The sequence below is a fragment of the Mandrillus leucophaeus genome, unplaced genomic scaffold, assembly GCF_000951045.1.
Source record: "Mandrillus leucophaeus isolate KB7577 unplaced genomic scaffold, Mleu.le_1.0 Scaffold484, whole genome shotgun sequence".
Taxonomy (NCBI): Eukaryota; Metazoa; Chordata; class Mammalia; order Primates; family Cercopithecidae; genus Mandrillus; species Mandrillus leucophaeus.
Genome location: NW_012105187.1, coordinates 1,533,801 through 1,555,919, shown reverse-complemented (window position 1 = coordinate 1,555,919; position 22,119 = coordinate 1,533,801). Strand labels below are relative to the sequence as shown.

General features: G+C 40.3%; 1 protein-coding gene across 5 annotated transcripts in view; it reads right to left on the bottom strand.

The window, feature by feature from the left end:
• Nucleotides 1–22,119, bottom strand: part of RGL1 (ral guanine nucleotide dissociation stimulator-like 1) — a 299,547-nt gene that overhangs the window by 61,789 nt on the left and 215,639 nt on the right. For all 5 annotated transcript variants that reach the window (XM_011995346.1, XM_011995343.1, XM_011995345.1 and 2 more), the window contains 2 exons: nucleotides 19,760–19,968; nucleotides 1,516–1,593 (listed from right to left, as the gene is read on the bottom strand). In XM_011995346.1, coding sequence (XP_011850736.1) covers nucleotides 1,516–1,593; nucleotides 19,760–19,968 — 287 coding nt within the window. The remainder of the gene's footprint in view (nucleotides 1–1,515; nucleotides 1,594–19,759; nucleotides 19,969–22,119) is intronic.

Below are 22,119 nucleotides of genomic sequence, written 5' to 3'. Positions count from 1 at the left end.
CCTCCTCTAACAAGACTCACTGTCCCCATTTCGTCCCCTTCATTCTCTCTTGCCCTCCTTTCCAGCCACCAAACTGCACTTGTCAAGTCACTAAAGACCACAGGACTTCAAAGGAGGAGTCACTTTTCAGACCCTCACACTCGATCTATGGGCAGTACTGGAAGGCGCTGGTCACTCCCTCCCTGAAATCCTTTCTTTGCGTGTCTTCTGGGACACAGCTTCTTCTTTTTTCCCCTCCCCCATCCTTCCACAAAGCTGCTCTGTTCCAGCCTCCTCTGCCAGACGCTCTACTTCTCTAACTCTAAATACCCAAGGAACCCGGCTCAGTCTCTGGATCTTCTCTCCTCTATCTGCCCTTAGTTCCCAGAAAGCCACATCCAGTCTCATAGCTTTAAATACCATGTATAAACTAAGGACATCCAAATTTATACCTCCATTCCATGCCTCTCCCTGAAATCTAGACTGAACTAATTACCTCAAAATGATGTCTGTGACTAAATTTCTGATACACACTCCCCATTAATCCTGCTCCCTCGATCTTCCTTGTTTTATAAAGCCCAGGTTCTGTCTCTCCGCTGCTCAAACCGCAACCCTGGGAAGCATTTGGCTTCTCCTGTTCTCTCACACAGCCCATGCACTCCAGCTCGTCCTGCCAGCGACACCTGGAAGATCTCTGCAAAGGCTGGTCGCCTTCACTGCTATTGCTCCAGCCGGCACCACCAGCAGCCCTCATCTGGACTCTTGGGAGGGTCCTGACCAGGCTTCCTGCTCCCACCCTTGCCCCCAGCCGCACTGCCACAGGCTACTTTCCAGACACAGAGCCACAGCAGGTCTTTTAAGATATGTCAGGCCACAGCACTCTTCTCAAAACCTTTTAAGTGCTTCTTACCTTCCTCAGAATCAAATTCAACATCTTTCCCCAAGTTCCTATGAGTCCCCTTGTGAGTGGCCACCTTCCTGCCCCACCTCACAGTGCTCATCCCCTAGCACGCGCTCCAGCCACGTGCAGTTCCCTGCTGTTTCTCAAACACTGCTCCTGCGTCAGAGCCTTTCCCATGGTCTGTCTGCCTGGCTATTTGCAAGGCTCAGGGCACACCTCATTCCGGCATGCTCCAATGCCAACAGACCAGACAGCACAATCCGGGCACCCTACACGTAACCAAACGCTCCAGCCCTCAGACCCTGCTTCATTCTTCTTCACTTTTTTGTGTGTATTCTCTGTCTCTTTCTGGTAAAATACTCACTTTTTATAAGCTGGGACTGTTTAGTTTGTTCATTTGTTTTGTTCACTTGTTTGTTTTGTATACCTTAGCTCAATGCCTGGCAGACAGTGGTTACTTAAGATACTTTCACTGGATACATAAATGAATATTGTTAGGTAATCAAAAAATAAGCCTTTGTATGCACTATGGAAAAAAATCATGGCAACATCCAAAGGAATAAAATACTGTACTAAACTACTTTAAGATATTGTCTTGACTGAGAGTTTAGAATGCAAAGAAAAGGGAGACTCACTTCCTGATCACCATTTTGGACTCTGATGAACTTTGGCTTCCATCTTCTTCACAGTTTGGACTCGTCAGGTTTCCATACCTTTAGAGATAATAATGAACAAGCAAGCAAAAACAGTCAGTGGTGTTGGAAAGCAACTCTATTCAACTTTGACTACAAAGTGACAGTTATACTTTTCAGAAGTAACTAAGGAAAGATATATCTATGAAATAGCATTGAAAATGATGCAGTATTATTGATGGTTACTTAATGGATATATCTGCATATTCTAAACAGAAAAGTCATTTAACAACTAATCACACTACTTAAAACTTCCTGTTGATATTAACACTTAACATTTCTTGACTTTTTTAGATTACATTAGAGTGTTCCTCTCAGCAGGAGAATCGGCTATTACATGATACGAAGAAGGCAGACTCCATGAACCCTGTAGCACACCAAACCCACATGTCCAACCCCTCTGCGTGTCTATGCAAGCACAGCATCCACACTCATGCCACATGGGAGCACAAACTGATGGCTCCAGGCTACACTTAAGAGTCTGGTCTCCTGGAAAATAAGTCCTGTTGTAGAGGGATTATGGAAATAACTCTGGACCCTAAAATTAAGGCTGGGATAGAGACTATATCTATAGATATAGTCTATAGGATAGAGACCCTAAAATTAAGACTGGGATAAGGACTATAGTAAAAGCTCTCATGTCTTAGCAACCAGGAGAGCAGCTGTAGCTATACTAAGGCCAGGTTGCTCTAGACACAGCAACTGGGGAGGTGGGGTACAGGGGTCCGATTTTGGGGAAAGCAATAGGTGCTTAAATTTTAAGTTTTCTCATTACCAATTCAAAATTTACTCAATAATTCATCAGTCCCTACTTACACTGCTAGCTGTTTTCCCAACTCCACATATAAGCCAGCTTATTTCATACAAATATATCATATTTTGTTTGGTTTGGAATGTAAACTTAGTAAATGCACTTTACATTATTAAGGAGGACTCTTTAATTAACTTATAATGCCTAGACTACTTCTTCAGTTTCTCCTTCCATCAACACAGAATCCAGAGATTCCTTGCAGTTTCACAAGTGAGTTGTCTGTCCCAAAGTTTTGATAAATTCTATAACTGATGAGTTTACATTTTTAAAGGGCACACTTTTGTTCTCTACTAATGGGATTAAAGGCCCCAGTACCCTTATGGTTCCTTGTTCCTAGGACTTACAAATCCTTTTAAAAATAAAAGCCCACCATCTGGTTTGACCCAATGCCAGTCCATCTGGTCTCCCTATCATCCCATCCTGGTAGGTTCCAGTTTGCGCCCTTAGGCACCAGCTCACCCATCCACCTGCTCCTTTCTCTAGTTCATCAGCCTTATGGATTTCTTGGCCTCCCAAAGATATTTTCCACTGGTCTCCACCCTCTCTTTTGCTCTTCATTCTGTGCTGCACCTGCTATTTAGAAGGCTTCCAGGGCTACCCTTTGCTCTTCCTGAGATAAGAACTCAGATGAAGATTTACTCAACCCCACGTGAGCAAGGCAAGGATGGAAAACAAGATTCCTAATAAATAAACAGACTGAGATTTTTCAGCTCTATCCTTGGCCAACATCATAGCAAACTATGTCCTCGTGCTCTCTCACGCAGCAGGCTTGGTGGTTTATTTAAGTAGGAGAGATTACGGTGGGTGCAATCAGGAGTGGGATCTTGGAAAGCCACTGTATCTTCTATGTATCTGACTAGAAGGATCCATAAACTCTTCTCTTGCCATCTCTCAATGACTAAATGTAGTACTCAACCTTTGTTTTTGTTACATTCCATGTTAGTCCATTAATTCCCACTCCAGTTACTGTGGAAATACCACATCTTTTTTATCTTTCAACTGGAAGTTATGAAAGGTAGATATAAAAAGGGAAAACACCAGGGAAAGATACACATTTTACTGTTCCTGATAGTCTTCTTTTCAAAGTGGTTTGTACTAAAAGTTTCCAGATCTCTCTATTCTTTATCTTTGCTTTAGCTTCTCCTCTCTTCTGCTCTTTTCCTGCATTCTTCAGCCACGGAGCTGAGGTGCAGGTTTGGATGGCACCAAGACCTATCACAGTTCCTCCCCAGAATGTGGTGCCAAACGTGTAATGAGATGGTGTCAAGAAAAACTAAGTAACTTACACTGGTGAGCCAAGTTCTCTCTCATTAACTAACCTGGTAGCATCTTCTGAGCAATGGCTCAGAAGACCACAGAAGTATTTTTCCTGGCTGCCAGAGTGTCTATGCTTTCACAATTGGGATCAGAGTGACTGCTTGATAATAACTTGGAGACCAATAAGGGCCATGGATAAAAAGGCATGTGTGGCAGAGCACACGATGCAGTTGCTGAGGCTCAAATCTTGCAGACATACCAACTCTTCTCCACCCAACCCATCAGGAAATCCTTTTTGCTCTGCCCTTCTAATATATCCTGAATCCAAACACTTCTCATCACTTCCATTGCTTCCACCCTGGCTCCAACTACACTATCTTGGATAGTGTAGTTGCCTAAATCAATACAACAGCCACCTAAATGGTCCCCAGCTTCTGCCCAGCAGCCAGAGCAATCCTGCTCTATGTAGATCAGATCATGTCATTGCTCCACTCAAAACCCTCCCATAAAAAGTCAAGCATGGTGGCACATGTCTGCAATCCCAGCTACTCAAGAGGCTGAGGCAAGAGGATCTCCTGAGCCCAGGAGTTCAAGTCTGGCCTGGGCAACACAGACAACACACAGACAGCAAGATCCTGTCTCTCAAAAACAAAACAAAACAAAACAAAACAAAAAAAGAAGAAGAAAAAAGAAAAAGAGAGAAACCCTCCCATGACTCCCATCTCACTCTGAGAAAAGGCCAAAGTCCTATGTGTCTCACAAGGCCCTAAATGATCTGAGGAGACCTCCTCCCATGCCTCCTACAATTCCTCACCCTCACTCCCTTTCCAGCCTCAACAGCCTCCTCCCTGCTCTACCCACACACTGGGCATCCTCCTGCCTCCAAATCTGTGCCTGCTGCTGCCTCCTCCCACACCTGTGCCAAGCGCTCACTCTCTCAGCTCCTCAAGTCTTTGCTCAGGTATCACTTTATCAGTGAGGCCTTCCCAGACTGCCCTATTTAGAATACAAACCAACTGTAACATCAGCCCCTTCCCTCCTTTACTTTTCTCTATGGCTTTTAACACCTTCTGATATACTGTGTAGCTAATTCTGTTGTTGTGTTAATTGTACATTAGAAAATAAACTCCAGCAGAGCAGGATGTTTTCTTTTTGCTCACTACTCTTTAGAGCTGGCACCCAACTCTTTAGTGCCTGGCACCCAACAGCTATGTAATGGCTACTTATTGTCAGTGCTCTTTTGGGGTTTCAGAAGCAGACACAGTAATGGACCTCGCAACTACTAGGTTCAAATTTGCCTCTGCAAAGGCATCATCTGGCCTTATTTATGCTTCTACAAGTGTCAAGCCCCATTTCTAAGGGCTTCGGAGCATAAACGTTTTAAGATAGCTGTGATTATTCCAAAAATCTACAATTAAAAAGAAAAAAGTTGGTTTTTTTTTTTTTTTTTGAGACGGAGTCTTGCTCTGTCACCCAGGCTGGAGTGCTGTGGCCGGATCTCAGCTCACTGCAAGCTCTGCCTCCCGGGTTTACACCATTCTCCTGCCTCAGCCTCCCAAGTAGCTGGGACTACAGGCACCCACCACCTCGCCCGGCTAGTTTTTTTTGTATTTTTTTAGTAGAGACAGGGTTTCACCGTGTGAGCCAGGATGGTCTCAATCTCCTGACCTCATGATCCGCCGGTCTCGGCCTCCCAAAGTGCTAGGATTACAGGCTTGAGCCACCGCGCCTGGCCAAAAAAAGTTTTAAGATGTTAGAGTTGAGATCTTAAAGGTAAAAACTATTAAAATGTGAAACAAAAGTATATACGCTATTCCAAAGAAGTCTTTTATAAGTGAGATAAAAGGAAAGAGCCTGTAACCTTGTGGAACTTAAAGGACTGGGATGGAGGTGATTATTTGCCCCTGCACCTTTCTTACTTGTTTTTGTTTTCCCATTCAAACAGGGTCTCACTCTCTCACCCAGACTGGAATGCAGTGGCACAGTCATGGCACACTGTAGCCTTGTCCTTCTAGGTTTGAGCAAGCCTCCCACCTCAGGCTCCTGAGAGGCTGGGACCACAGATGCATGCCACCATGCCTTGCTAATTTTTTTATTTTTTGTAGAGATGAGATCTCACTCTGTTGCCCAGGCTGATCTTGAACTTCTGGGATCAAGTGATCCTCCCGTCTTGGCCCCTCAAAGTGCTGTGATTACAGGCATAAGTAAACATGCCAGGCCATCCTTGCACCTTTCTTGTCATTAAGGAGAATTAGTGCTTTACAGAAAAGAAACTAGACTAGTGTTGAAATCCAGAACTCTTTAATGTTCAGGCTAGGTCTTTTGAGAGTCAGTCCTACTAGATTAAGAAGGTTCCTTTGATGTTTTCCTGGACCCTCTCATAGCTTCCCATCAAAAATCAAAGCCAAGTTCAATTCACTTATTCCAGGGTAGTAAATAAAGTGTGCGTATGAGTGTGTGTGTTTAATTAATGGCCGTAGAATAGCTACTAACAAACCTGTCAACAATGTCGTGTCCAATTTCTACAAAGCCTCCCTAGGATTTAAGATCAAAGCTCCAACCTCTTAAGAAGGCTTACCAATGATCAACTGCTCTTCTTTAAATGGTAACTCATAAAACTTAAAATGCAAATTGTCAAAATGACTTTTGACATGGTTTTCTCTGTTATCACAAGGCAAAAGAAAAATTTACAAATGTCTCCTAAAGTGCAGCCTTAAGCAATTATTTATTGCAGCCTAAAAAGTAATAGAAAAGGGAAAGAAAAAACCAGTACAATGTTTAACTGGTTCTTAAATATTTAAACAGGAAACAATTATTTCCAGAGAGGATGTCTGTATTCTTTGTAGCCTATCTGGTAAGATGAAATGTTTTATATGTGTTTGAAGGGGAGGACCAGGTGTATGTGTGGTTCAAAGAAACCGTTAGATAAACCTGTACTCAGGGACAGTCTCTCTAGTGGGGGTCCTTGATAACCTTTGCTCCCCAACAGGAAAGTCTCAGTAACACCAGATCAGGAGGGTGGTGATCCTAAGAATCTCTCAGGCTGTGCTTGATTCTGGCAAATGATCCAGTAATAATAGCAGTTAATAATTATTGGGAACTTACTATATGCCAGGCACTGTGCTAAGGGCTTTACGTGACTGCTTGATTTAGTTCTCCTATAATTCTATAGAGTGGTGTTATTCTTATTGCTGTTCTACAGATGAGAAAAATGAGGCCCACAAGGCTTAAATTAAGTAACATGCCCTCAAAGATACAACTCATATGTGCAGCAGGGATTTCAGCCATGACAGTCAGAATTCAGCAACCAGCCTCTGAATCACTACCCTACCATACAAGCTATAGTGAGCCTTTCATTCATTTATTCCATCATTCATTCTTTTACTCATTTAGTCCTCATTCAATGAAGATTATTTACTAAGGACTATGTACAGGTACTATTCTAGACGTTGAGGATACAGCAGCAAACAAACCAAAGTCTCTGTTTTCATGGAGTATACATCGTAGTGTGGGGGAGACAAACAATAATAATTAGTTAATATATACTAAGTCAGAGAGTGAAAAGCACAATGGAGAGAAATAACGCAGGTCACGGTAACCCAGTATAATGGAGGGCCAGAGGTTGGGTATTTGGGGAAGGCCCAATGTGAATGTGAAAACAAAGTAAACTCTCCAGAAAGTGAGGAAGTGGGCCCTGCACATCTCCAGGGAAAGAGCCTTCTAAGCAGTCCGAAGAGCCACTGCAAAGGCCCTGGAAGAGTGGCAGGAGGATGTTTCTAAGAAACATTAAGAGGCCAAGGAGGGGCAGAGCTGAGTGAGCATGAATAGAAAATGAGGCATAGAGGTGACAAGGACAGATCCTGAGGGCCTGGTAGGCTGTGGCAAGGACTCTGGTTTTACTCCTCTATCTTGCTTACGGCTACTTCTACTGAGCCTGGAATAGAGCCTGCACAAAGTAGACAATAAATATTTGCTAAATGAATTAATACGTGCCCTCTTCTACCATGAATAAAAGAAAGGCTGGGGCGGGAAGAGTTGGGAAGGAGGTACTTCACTGGGGATAGTGAAAGAACAGAAAGGAGGAAGTAAAGGAAAGAGAGACCTCACATGAAGCTGCTGACTCAAGGACTCCTGGGAATCTTTTCTAATAAACGCTGGCCTCAGAACATCTTAGGCATTTTTCTGTAACTGACCCAAAAGAACACAGGTCAGGTATGAAAAAAATGTTCAGAAGCCAACCTTGACTCCAGAGAATGACATGGGTGAAATAGCCTGCAGATGTCTGGTGAAAACCTTAGTGAAGAGTTTGGACTGTATCCACAGATCAGCAAGACGTGTGGTTTTAATTACTCTGAATAATATCCTCCACGGCAGGCACCTCTCCGCCAAGTCTGACCTGAGAACTGGGTCACAGCCACCAAGCCTACCTTGGAAAGGTCTTGTTACCACTGTGAAGTTGCTTATTCAAGGGGAAAGACAAAGGTCAAAAACAACAAGGCAAAAACTCCTTGTTCTCTTGAAGGAAAGGAAGGGGCCAACAAGACTGAGCCGAGAACCCAACACTGTGCTTTCCATTTGTGAGGGCTAGTTCTCTAGGCCATTTTTCCATGACTAGAAAAAGCTAGAGACCCAAAAAGAGCTGCCCTCCTCCCCTCTAGGCCTCTGCTGTGAAGGACACTGTACCTTCCTTGTTCTTTCATTGTCCACACAATCTCCATACTAAGTCCCTGACACTAAAGGCAACATTAACAGCAAAAAAGTACCAGATATTTCTGCCCCACTTGACAGTTACAAAATGCTGTAACATTTCCCTGGAGAATAACCTTTCCTTCCAGCCCTTAACCCACAACTGTCTGAAGAGGAGATCGAGAAAAGGACACTATTCATCCAAGGGAAAGAAAAAAAGGTCTCTCTTGCCACAACTTATATCTCATGCAGATTTAAAATTATTTAAGTATGTTGGCTCTCACACTCTTGCTATAAGGTTTCCTCTATTTTCCATTCCAAGCCTCTGTCATCCGTTTCTTTTCTCTGGCCTGTTTCTTGCACTCAGAGCTTGGTGGCCCATCAGTAGCTACTCCTTCCACTTCTAGTTCACAGCAGTGCTAAACCACCAACTGCAAACACGTCTTGTTAGTGCACTGCAATGGATGCGGCTACAATGATGGACAAGAGAAGAAACAGGTAGATGGGGGTAGGGAGGAGGCAGCACTCAGACTCTGTTCATGAGTCTAGATTTTTCTCAGGTTTAAGATGAATTAATACATTATTAACAAATCAGTACAAGCCTGTGGCTCGTTTTCCCCAACCACAAAAAGTTGCTATTGCAGAACTCTTCAAGAATCTTATGAAACATGCTTTGTAACATCACATACAATGAAAATGAGTTTAGTATCATGGCATCCTTTCATTTTCAAGGATACTTTTCTTTTTCTCCTATAGCTTACAAAAACTCAACATAATATTAATTTATCTAAATGAGTGCTTACTGTTAGCTTTAGTAGAGGTCAAAGACAAAAGAATTGTGTTCCCCAGGACTAGGGGACTGATGGCACTATCAAGGGCTAAGTTCACAAAAAAAAAATGTAAAAAAATTTTTCAAATAAAAGTGATATGAAAAACCAAATTAACTCAAAACCACCAGTATCTTCCCATTTTAGATGTCCCAAGATACTTTCTAAAACCATTAAATTTACCTGAATGAACCATGAAGCGTAATTTTAGTTAGTTAAATTGATTGGTTTACTTTTCAGAGCCACACTTAAGATCTGTGCTCCAGTTATAATAAAGCTAGGATCAGTGCCTGCCTCTGATTCATAATGACCGCCTATGTATCCCCTGTCATCATGCTAGGGACACTTTGCCTAGGGGATCATAACCCAGGGTCCCTGGATGAATTTATAGAAGTCTGGGAAGTCCCTAAATTTTATGAAAAAAAATCTGATATTCTCTTTTTTCTAGAGAGACGGTCCATAGTTTTAGTACATTCTTACAGGGGTTTGTGATCAATCACTCTCACTACTGAAAAATGGTCAAAACCACTGCTTTAAATGATCACCTAACTGTCCAGTTACTAACTCAGTTACCACCCATTACATTTCAGTTTCTTGTCAGTTTTGTTTTGTTGTCTTTTGTTTGCTTACATTTTTTAAAAAAATGTAAGCACACTTTTTTAAAAAAAACCTGCTGGGCAATTTTATATTCTTTTCAAAAAAAGGATAATTGCATGTCCTTGCCTCCCTTTGCCAAGTGAAATAAAAAAACAAGCTACTTCATGGAAACATTTTTATCTCTTAGGTCTCTAAATCCCATTTCAAGACAAGAAAGCTAGCCTGATTATGATCTGAGGCAAAGTCTCTGACAGCATCCCTTCAGTGTCTACTTTAACAAAACCATCACTGTCGTCCCCCAAGCTAAGGCTCTGCAGTCGCCACATGTTCCCATCCAGAATTCCCATAGTGCTGGCAGGTGAGAGTTGGGTCCACTCGGCAAAAGTAAACATTTACCAAAGGCCACTAACCCAGCAGGGAAGAAAACTTATTTCCATTTTCCCTCAAGTGATTATGGTTGGATATAATTCTCAAACAGTACCAGATTAAATTTTTCTGGTTAATCCGAAGTAACTGGCATAGTTACAAGGAGAAAATAATAACAATGCCCACCACATTCTGGCTCCAGCTACGCTTCCTGGAGCTGTGTGGACTGAAACTGAATAGGGCATGATGTCCTGAACAGAACAAAGATGAGGGTGGACACCAACCCTCAACATCCTTCAGCCTATGGCCACTAGATTTTTCAGAGTCAATCTCCCTGACAAGAATTCCTTGTTTCTTATGTTTCTTATCTGTGTTGCTGGAATAAATTATTACAAACTTAGTGGCTTATAACAATACAAATTTACTATTTTATAGTTCTGTAAGTCAGAAGTCCAACAAGGGTCTCAGTGGGTTAAAATCAAGGTGTTGTCAGGGCTGTGTTCCTTTCTAGAGGTTCTAGAAGAGAATCTGTTTAATTCCCTTTTCCAGCTTCAAGAGGCTGCCTGCAGTCTTTGGCTCAAGGCCCCCTTCCTCCATCTTCAAAGCCAGCAACGTAGCATCTATCTGATCCCGTTTCCATCCTCATATCTCTTTCTCTGTCTTCTGCCTCCATCTTTTACATTTTTAAGGACCCTTGTGATTACTCTGGGCTCACTCAGATAATCCAAGATACTACTAGTACCCATTTGGCTACTACTAGTCTCCATTTGGCTCTGTGGGGGGTTACTAAAATTAATGAAGAGAATGGTATGGAATTATTTTGAAAAATTTCCTATATAAGTGATAGAAGTTAAACATTAATAAATAACTCTTAGAACAAATGAAAAGTTTAGAAAAATATCAAATTATGAGTTTATGTTCTGTTCAGGACATCATGCCCTGTTCAGTTTTGGTCTACACACTCAGCTTTAGGAAGCATGGCTGGAGCCAGAATGTGACTAGCATTGTTATTATTTTTTCCCTGTAAAAAAATATATATATATTTATGTATATATGTTAAGGTTTTATATATATGTTCTGTTATATATGTGAGTATGTGTATGTGTATGTAACCCATCCAAGTTTTTTGGGGCTTTTTTGCCTAGGAAGTCATTAACACCTAGACCTAGAGAAAATCTATTTAAACTCATCTGTTCTAGCAAAAATCTTAAATAGCAGCCTTCACTTACTAAGAAATTCTCACCCTAGTCAGGATATTCAATATGATTGTATGTTAAGCTGGAAAGGAAGCAAAGCAATGTTAAGATTTCCTGAAAGCTTTTCTACTAAATAAATGGGATGTGCATCCTGGAGCCACCAACCACTAAATCTCAACTGTTCCATGCATGGGTGGGTTGCGGGGAGGCACAAAAGACTTAATGAGTGACCGTCTCTGCTAGTTTCCATTTGGCCCTGTAGGAGGTTACTAAAATTAATAAAAAGAAAGGTATGGAATTATTTTGAAACATTTCCTATGTAAGTGATAGAAGTTAAACATTAATAACTAACTCAGAATAAAAAGTTTAGAAAAAAAATCAAATTATGAGTTTCATAGTAACAAGATTTAATGTAAGTGTTCATGCTATAAGAGACCAGCACCTAGAAGTGACCTATGGTCCCAGTGTCACCTCTAGATGCTGGTGACCCTAGAGGCGACACTGGGACCATAAGTCACATGAAAATGCTCAGAGACCCTTTGTGTGGGTTCAGTTTCCAGTATGTTTCCCAGTGCTCTCTCTGCTGACAACTCCCTTTCCTTGGACCTGGAAGAGGAGAGGAAAGATATTGGAAACCTTGCCTCTTACTGAAAGAAAAGGAAGTACAGGAACATGAGCACTGCATGCCAGCATGAATCTAGGAATATTTGGCAAGTGCCTAGTGTAATTCCAGCACTAAATAAAAAATTCGATTATTTTAAGTGAAGTTTAACAAAAAGTAAATTGGAACATATTGTACGCATCTCAAAAACACCAGCTTCTCATGCTACGAAAGCATTTGAGAACTGAATGGATTTGTATAATGGGCTTTTTATAGAAGGTTTACAACTACCAGCTCCCGGGGGGAAAATGTTTTCATTAAAAATGCATATTCAGCCTCATGGCCTTGATAGTGATGACACGAGTCTACAGACTTACTTGTCTCTCCCACTAAACATGGGCAAAGACTGGGCAATGTTCACTGCTGGACCTTTCAAAGCACCTGCTTGGAACAGGCATGAATAATGATAACCATTATTTATTTGTTAGACAAATAGTTCCCAAGCACCTACTGCAGGCACCATTTTGAGGTCAGAGCAATGAATAAGACTACCATGGTCTCTGAGTAGGACAGACAGTCAAGAAATAAGCAAGATAAATAAGATAATTTCAAAGAATAATAAATGCCATGAATAAAGAAAACAAGGTAATAGTAATCTCTTAAGCACTTAATATTTTTCAGCCACTATACTAAGAATTTTACCTACATTATCATCTTTTAACTTTATAATAACTCTATAAATTAGGTGCTATTTTTGTTATTTTATAGATGAGAAAAACTGAAGCTGGTAAGATAAATCGACTGCCCAATACCACAGAGCAAGTAAGGAGTGCAAAACTGGAATAAAATTCAAATTTCTGACTCCTAAGCCTATGTTCTTCACCATTATACTATATGCCTTAAACCTGAATCTCATGGCTAAAAAAAAAAAAGACAGGAAAATTGCTTTTCCCATAATGTATCCTAAAATTCTGAAAAGAAAACGTCTGTTTGACATCTATGACAAAATCTTTGGAAATAAATGAAATTTTTCAAGCTTTATATCTGATCAACTCCTCTCTACGCTGTGGAAGAACTGGTTGCACTAACAAAGGCAGCTCCATTCTGCTGGTTATTGGCATGTCATGTTTTATATATGAAAATGTTACTCCAGGTGACATAAAGAATGGATTTAAGGTTTCTATTCCCACAGTGGTACTATACTTAATTCACCCATGCCTCTCTCATTTGCTATCCCTGACCCTTCAGGAAAAGCTGATCGAGGTCAGGGATTTGGCCAGAGCCCATTCAGTACACAGAAACATTCCAAACACAGACACAGCAATGACCTTTATGGCCCATGATCTAAGTGATCACCTAAGATCCTGGCCAACATTCAGTTTTATTTGGGTACAGCCCTCCAAAATATCCTCTATAACTCTGCGTTATAGAACCTTTTATCTCCCAGTGGTCTATCAATTTTAATTATATAAATGTATTTGCACACTGATTTGCTTAATGTTATTCTTTCCCACTAGACATTCAGCATGAAGAAGGCAGGTTTGTCCACCATTATGCACACAGCACCTTGTACAGTACGTAGTACACATTAAAGAGCCGACAAATATTGCTTGAGTAGACAAATGAAAAACAGCACTGATGCTCAAGTGAACTGCTCACAATTGTGTGAAGGGAGGAGCCCTTGGGAAATACAGTTTCCAGGGAAAATCACTTGAGGTAGTAGTGAAAAGGATGGCTAAGAAGGATTCCCAAAAAAGGGTTCCTTTAAAGGTGATATTAACAAATCAAGGAAGGTGATATTGTACACTTGGAAAGAACTTTCAAGTCAGAAAGGGGTAGATTTTAATTCTAGCTCTGCTACTTACTGATTGAATGTTTCTGAGCCACAATTTTCTAATCTGTAAACACAGGGGTAAAAATAAGTGAACTAAATGAGATAAAGCCTGTGAAAACACATGGCAAGCAAACATGGGAAGAAGAAATAAGTTCAAAGACCTACTGAATTATTCTCTTCTTTGCAACATAAGCAAGCAAATTTAAGTCAGCTAATCTTAAAGCATAGTGTTTACAAATGACTCCAACCTTTAAAAACCCCGAATGTCCTCTACCGGGAGAATTCATTTGAAATTAAGGGAGTAATTCAGACTATCACTCAGTGCTTTCCACAGTGTGACCCGAGTGCCATCAGCTTGGCAAAGGTTTCTGGAGACCTAGTTAACCCCTACTCTGGTTCTTGTTGGCATTCTGCTTACTTCTTTTTTTTTTGCTTTTAGACAGGGTCTCGCTTTGTTACCCAGGCTGGAGTACAGTGGCACAATCTCAGCTCACTGCAACCTCCGCCTCCCAGGCTCAAGTTATCCTCCCGCCTCAGCCTCCCTAGGGCTACAGGCATGCACCACCATGCCCAGCTAACTTTTGTATTTTTAGTAGAGACGGGGTTTCGCCTTGTTGGCCAGGATGATCTCGAACTCCTGGCCTCAAGTGAACTGCCCGCCTCAGCCTCCCAAAGTGTTGGGATTATAGGCGTGAGCCACTGCACTCAGCACATTCTGCTTAATTCTGATAACAGAGTACATATCACAGAAAGAGAGAATGTTCAAGAAATGGCCCAAAAGGGAGTTATTGTGACAGCATCTGAAGAAAACTCTAGATATTTGTGCAAACATTTCATGGTTCTCACTGAAGGTCACTAGCTAAAGTAGGTTTCTACCTACATTTGAGGTTGGGCATATTCAGTAGTATCTAACACCCTTATGTTTAAATGGTATGGTGGAGAGAACAGATGAGTTTTTTTTTTCCTCAGACCAAGTCCTACTGCGTTGCCCAGGCTGGTGCAATTTCAGCTCACTGCAACTTCCGCCTCCCAGGTTCAAGCGATTCTCCTGCCTCAGCCTCCCGAGTGGATAGGACTACAGATGACTGCCACCATACCAGCTAATTTTTATATTTTTAGTAGAGATGGGGTTTCACCATGTTGGCCAGGCTGGTCTCGAACCCCTGACCTCAGGCAATACATCTGCCTTGACCTCCCAAAGTGCTGGGATTACAGATGTGAGCCACTACGCCCGGCCAGATTTTTAACTGAGTGAGTGTATGTTTGAAGTTAGATAAAAGAAAATCTCAAAGCCCCAACACAAACTGCTGGCCCACAATTCAACAACTTTTTCTTGGGTTAAAAGTAGGCCAATGTGGTCTACAGTGAACTCCGAGCCATGTTGAGAAGCACAGGAAACAGTGGTCCTTGGGAAATGGTCACCCCAAGTAAGGGGTAAAGCAAACACATGGAATTAGCTATACGTGAACTCAAACCACTGTCTATTGGCCAATCACAAAAGGCTCATATTATAGTAGAATAAAAAACTGTCAAAAGATAAAAAAGAAATCCCAGAAAGCGAACAGTTCCATATGAGAAAAGCCACATTATTAGAAGTCTTACGGGAAATCAAAGCTTGACATCAAATAAGCTTCTCTGGTGGGAAATAAATACTGCAGTATCTGTCTTCAATCCATTCTCAACTGATTATTGTATGATTAGCACATGCTGTAATAGCTTCTCAGTGTTAATTTCACAACAGATAAGCAAACTACTATTAAAAAACCAAAAGAAATTATTTTTAAAATTATGTCAGAGACCCATAAACAAGTCTACCACAATCTACTGACAAAATAATATTTCAAATGCTCATTTTCAGAATAGGCAAGTTTATACAACGTAATTGCTTCCTCTTAATCATAGACATTAAAAGTCTCAACAACCAATTTAAGAACCCACTGTTTCACAGAACACGCATTTTGGTTAAATTTAATTAAGACTGAAGCCTGGTCCAAGATCTAAGTGTGAGTAGGAAATGAAGCAAGGAAGAAATTCATGTTGAGGTTTGTACTTATTTGAACAAATCCAAATTTCTGCAGAATAATCTAAATAAATGAGATTTATTTATCTGAACTTCTATATCCTGTTTCATCTGCAGAACATGTTAGAACCTCATCTAATACCATCTCAAGCAGTTATCTCCTTGTTTCAGAAATGCAAACCTTAATATTTTATCTTGTGCAGCAAAATATTAAGTACTGAGGGGTGGATCCAGGTCTTATGGATATGTAATTTGAAGCCATATGTAATCTGAGGGATCCTCTCAAAGAAAAATAATACAAAATCATGAATATAAAATTATGCAGAGGGCACTCCAAGTGAGTGCCCCTTGAGGTTAAGTACCAGTGGCTTCATAGTAAATCCACCACTAAACTATCTCAAGGCATGAACCAAGTCTCATATTTCTGAATTCCATCCGCATGGTGTCTTGCAGAAGCTGGGTATTGTGTAGGCACTGAGTACTTGTCAATTCCATTCATTTCAGAAGCAAGCAAAGGATCTGTTTATGAGATTAAATTCAAGGTCAAGCCTTGGCCCATCCAAATGGTACAAAATAAATCCTAACTCTCCATTCAGTTATACCTTACATGACAGCTTGAATTCAATGCAGTTTGATTCATGTTCAATGTTAGTCAGTCATCCAGTTAGTGTTTTAAAAAGCAAAAATATCTATCCTCTATAATAGAACAAAGAAAAGATTTTTAAAATATCAAAAGCTGGATGTACATGAGTCATAGACTAAACACTCCAGTTCCTGTGTGTATATGTCCTCTATTTAGGATGAACAGCTGGAATTTACGTGCACTCCTTTATTGACTGTGGACATCTGTGGCCTATTATCAATAGTCACCCCATAAATAGAAGAGGTTACCAATTCCAAAGTAAACTTGTAGGAGTTTTTAATGTTTTGAACAGTCTATTCATACTGCCTACCAACAGCATACTGCATTTTTTTTATAAACATGAAATACCAAAAAGATAAAATTCATACAATTTTTCAATTTCTATGTACAGGTATGATTTACTACATAAGCAAACAAACTATAAAAGAAATACCTCACCAATCCGAGTTTATATTCCAGGCTTATTTTGTCAAGCACTGCTATGCAAAAAACTACAGAACTTCCTATCTGTGCTGCAGCTCAAAGTATCATAACCAGATCAATGTATGACAAAGAACAGACATTTTGTGAGTGTTCTTGAAGATTGACATATTAATAACCATTGATCCAAATAATCTTACTCTATACGCATCTATGAGAAAACTACGTTGAGGGAAAACCCACTATTGTCAATAACCTTACTTATACTGGAATATAACTTTATTATTAAAGGTATTTCTTTAGACTAATAGATATGACTACACAAAAATGTTAATGTCTTTATAAAAAATTTTAATAAATAACTTTTAAAACGAATGAAAAAATTAGGAAAAATATTTCTAACATATGATAAGCAACAAACTAATTTCCTTAATATGCAGAGTTATAATTAGATGATCAATAATTAGATGAAAAGAGTCCAAAAGAAAAACAGGCAAAAGGATATGAAAAGACAGAGTTCAGAGAAAATACAAACAGCCAATAAGAATTTTAAAAGACACTAATCCTCACTCATAAATGTAAGAAGTATAAATTCAAAAACAACCACTGTCATTTGTCAGTGGTCAGGTCATGGTAAAGATAGTTTCAAAGGTACAGAGAAAATATCCACAGTTGGCAAGTGTGTGGGGAAAATGAGGAAATAGGTACTCCCGTTTTCTGTGGACAGGAATGTCATTGGTGCAATCTGGCAGTTATCTTTCAAATCTTTAAATGCTGATATATTTTGACCCATTAGTGACTCTTCTATGAAATTATCCTATAGAATTCTCAAGCAAATATTCAGAAGATATGTATCCAAAAACGCTCCTTGCAGTACTGTTTACAAAGTTTAAAAAACAAATTTGCCGGGTGCGGTGGCTCACGCGTCTAATCCCAGCACTTTGGGAGGCTGAGGCAGGCAGATCACAAGGTCAAGAGATCAAGATCATCCTGGTCAACATGGTGAAACCTCATCTCTACTGAAAATACAAAAATTAGCTGGGCGTGGTGGAACATGCCTGTAATCCCAGCTACTTGGGAGACTGAGGCAGGAGAATCGCTTGAACCCGAGAGGCGGAGGTTGCAGTGAGCCGACATTATGCCACTGCACTCCAGCCTGGAGATGGAGCAAGACTCCGTTTCAAAAAAACAAAAATTAAAAACTGGAGAGAACTTAAATGTCTATCCACATAATAACCCATTCAATAAATATTATAAAGCTATTGAAAAGAGTTTGATAGATTCATCTATAGGTGCTGATTTTGAAATAAGAATTACATTTTTTGAGCTTTCAATATGCCAGCCACTGTTCTAAGCCTTTTATGTATACTAATTCACTTAATGAGTAAAAAATCTCCAAGATACACAGATAAGTAAAAATCGAAAATTGGCCAGGCACGGTGGCATGTATCTGTCATCCTAGCAACTCAGGAGGCTGAGGCTGACCTCTTGAGCCCCAGAGTTGGAGGATGCAGTGAGCTATGATTATGCCACTGCACTCCAGCATGGACAACAGAACAAGACTCTGTTTGTAAAAATAGAAAAGAAATTAATTTTAAAAAATGAAAATTGCAGAACAGACTGTGTACTGTGATTCTATCTGTATCACAGATAAGTATATTATGTCATATGATAAATATATAAACATATCATATATATGACATACAGTACATAAATGCGTGTATATATATATACATACTTCCTATACACCCAAAAGTGTGGGAAAAATACAAAAGGAATGGTTTACAGTGATTTCCTGGGAGGAATGGGATTGGAGCTTGAGGAAAAAAATCTTTTACTTTTAATTTTTACAATTATCTGGACCTATGTGGTCCAGATGGAACTTTACACCATATACATGGATTACCTCTATTTTTAAAATGTTAATATGTGTTACTTGCCTAGTAGATGGTCTATTTAATTTTCTTCTTACTACTAATATTTTTAAATCTAATAAATATTATTTGGGGAAAAGGTAGCAATATGAATAAACTTTTAATATTTTGCATACTCTTCCACAGCGTAAGAACTTTTAGCATGAGCACAAATTACTTTCAAAACAAAAAAATTTAGTTAAGAAACATCAATATTCAACAAGTCCAACAAAAAGCCGTATCTCATTTCCTTCCTTATGCAGGAAACCTTAGAATATAAGGATTTAGATGAGGATTCTCCTGATTCTAAAACAATTGTTTGGCTGACAGTTTTCTTCCTCCCACTATCAAGTTGATTTAATGATATTTTCTGAAAGACCAAGTTTAATTCTAAATAAAACAGAAATAATGAGGCAAATCTAAAGATTAACAGTGTGTAAATTTCAATGTATACTGCTCTGCTACATGTAATATGTAGCTTAACAATACGGATCAAGGATGATATTTATGTGCATATCCGTAAAACAGCCAATACATGCTGACTGTTGATAGTTATCACCAGCATCGCATCATCATCGCCACCGTTCCTAAGCTGCTTCCTGTGGGTCTAAGAATGCGCTCCTCACTGCACACATATTAGCACATTTCATCCCCACAACATCCCAGCAAAATTCTTGGTCAACTGATTATTTACTGAATAATATAAAATTATAAAAATATGGAGAAATTTAGGGTGGCAAATAGTGAATGAAATCCATAAAGTAACTGAATCTAGATTTACAGTATTTACTCTCAACTCTTTCATAAATCTTTTAGGAGACATTTTTCCCCAGCAACAGACCAAAAGTGGCTCCTGAATGATCTTCTTGCCATTTGTGCCAAAGGTCATCCCTTCCCGTTAATCTTTCCTCACATATCTCTCTCTGCATACCAAGTGCAGGTGATTCAGAACCTCGTGCTCCACTCCATAAACAGTCTATATTTCTTTCACCTCACAAGCTCCTTTACATTCTTACCTGTCCAGCAGCAGTTCCAGCACTTCTTTAGTGGAGGCAAAGCCTCTGTACGTTGACAGAAAGATGCTGATATAGGTAAAGTCATTGTCCCCAAAAGCTGTCAGCAGGTTCTCCACAAGCTTCTCCAAGGTGCCAGCTTTTATGGTCCTGATCTTACAGGTCTCATATTGACTGACTGTGTGTCCTGGAGGCAGCTGGTCCCCTTCAACCTGTATAATAAATTAACAATTACCATAAGGAGGAATGACTCCCTAAAGTAAAACTGGAAGCATTGAAATAGTTGAAGGCCATAGCCTGTTACGTTTCTCCTTATTCTTATGTATTTATCCCCTTTGTTACCCAGGCTGGAGAGCAGTGGTGTGATCACAGCTGACTGCAGCTTGGAGCTCCTGGGCTCAAGTGATCCTCCTGTCTCAGCCTCCCAAGTAGCTGGGACTACAGCTCAGGCAACCACGCTCTGCTAATTTTCGTACTTTTGTTTTTGGTAAAGATGGGGGTCTCACTATATTATCCAGACTCAAACTCCTGGGTTCAAGCAACCCTCTCATGTCGGCCTCCCAAAATGCTGGGATTATAGGTGTGAGCCACTGCATGCAGCCTACCCTCACTCTTACTTAATTTCTCTACACGTCATGTAAGGCAATGCTCTCTCCTGTGAGTTTAGTGTGGTAGGGTGGCGGTGGTGGAGGCATGTGTGTTTCCTTCCTTTCTAGAAGTAGAAGTATTACTTCATAATGGTTACATTTGCTTCTACTTACTCCCCTATCAATAACTAGTTTGCTGGCATAATTTTACCAAGGACATTTTTAATGATCCCAGGATCAGGTTTAGCAAGCATTCCCTTTGTTTTGTTCCATGGAAAGTTTTCTAACTCGTTCTTTTTTTTTTGAGACTCTTGCTCTGTCGCCCAGACTGGAGTGCAAAGGCATGATCTCGGCTCACTGCAAACTCTGCCTCCTGTGGTCAAACAATTCTCCTGCATCAGCCTTCCGAGTAGCTGGGATTACAGGCACCCGCCACCATGCCTGACTAATTTTTGCATTTTTTGTAAGGACAGGTTTTCACCATGTTGGCCAGGCTGGTTTCAAACTCCTAACCTCAGGTGATCCGCCCACCTCAGCCTCCAAAAGTGTTGGGATTAGAGGCATGAGCCACTGCGCCTGGCCAAACTCATTCTTTTTTGTTGTTGTTGTTGCTGGGTTTTTTATTCCTTTTATTATTATTATTATTATACTTTAAGTTCTGGGATACATATGCAGGTCTGTTACATAGGTATACACGTGCCATGGTGGTTTGTTGCACCCATCTACCCGTCATCTACATTAGGTATTTCTTCTAATGCTATTCCTGCCCTAGTCTTTCACCCCTGCTGACAGGCCCCGATATGTGATGTTCCCCTCCCTGGGTCCGTGTGTCCTCATTGTTCAACTCCCACTTATGAGTGAGAACATGCAGTGTTTGGTTTTCTGTTCTTGTGTTAGTCTGCTGAGAATGATGGTTTCCAGCTTCATCCATGTCCCTGCAAAGGACATGAACTCATCCTTTTTTATGGTTGCATAGTATTCCACGGTATATATGTGCCTCATTTTCTTTATCCAGTCTATCACTGATGGATATTTGGGTTGGTTCCAAGTCTTTGCTATTGTGAACAGTGCCACAGTAAACATATATGTGCATGTGTCTTTATAGTAGAATGATTTATAATCCTTTGGGTATACACCCAGTAATGCGATGGCTGGGTCTTTATAGTAGAATGATTTATAATCCTTTGGGTATATACCCAGTAATGGGATTGCTGGAACAATGGTATTTCTGGTTCTAGACCCTTGAGGAATTGCCACACTGTCTTCCACAATGGTTGAACTATGAGTGAACAGGCAACCTACAGAATGGGAAAAAATTTTTGCAAACTCATTCCTAAAGACAGCTCCTGTGGTAGGGTGCTGGAGCCGACTCATACTGGTTTTGGAGAATGGATTGTTAAATTTTAAGAATTTGTGTGAGCCAGCTGACATCATGTTGATAGCTTGAAAAACTGGCCATGGTTGGAGTATATTCTCCGTGGAAATCTATGGAGATGGAACCATGATCTGACTTTCTTCAGTCCACAGAGGGCAATGTGCATTTTGATTCAATATTATCAGCAATCAACAGAGCTGACTGAGAAAATGGTTGTACCAAGCAGCACTGGGTTAAGCTCTGGGGAGTGATGAAAAGGGTGGGTGGGTGTATGACCCTGCCTTCTGGAAACTTGCAAAGTCTAAAAGAAGACATTTACTCATGAGAAGCAGCTAGCACATGAAAATGAAACTGTAAATGAATATTGGTAGATATAATTGTACCTTGGTAGATATAAACCA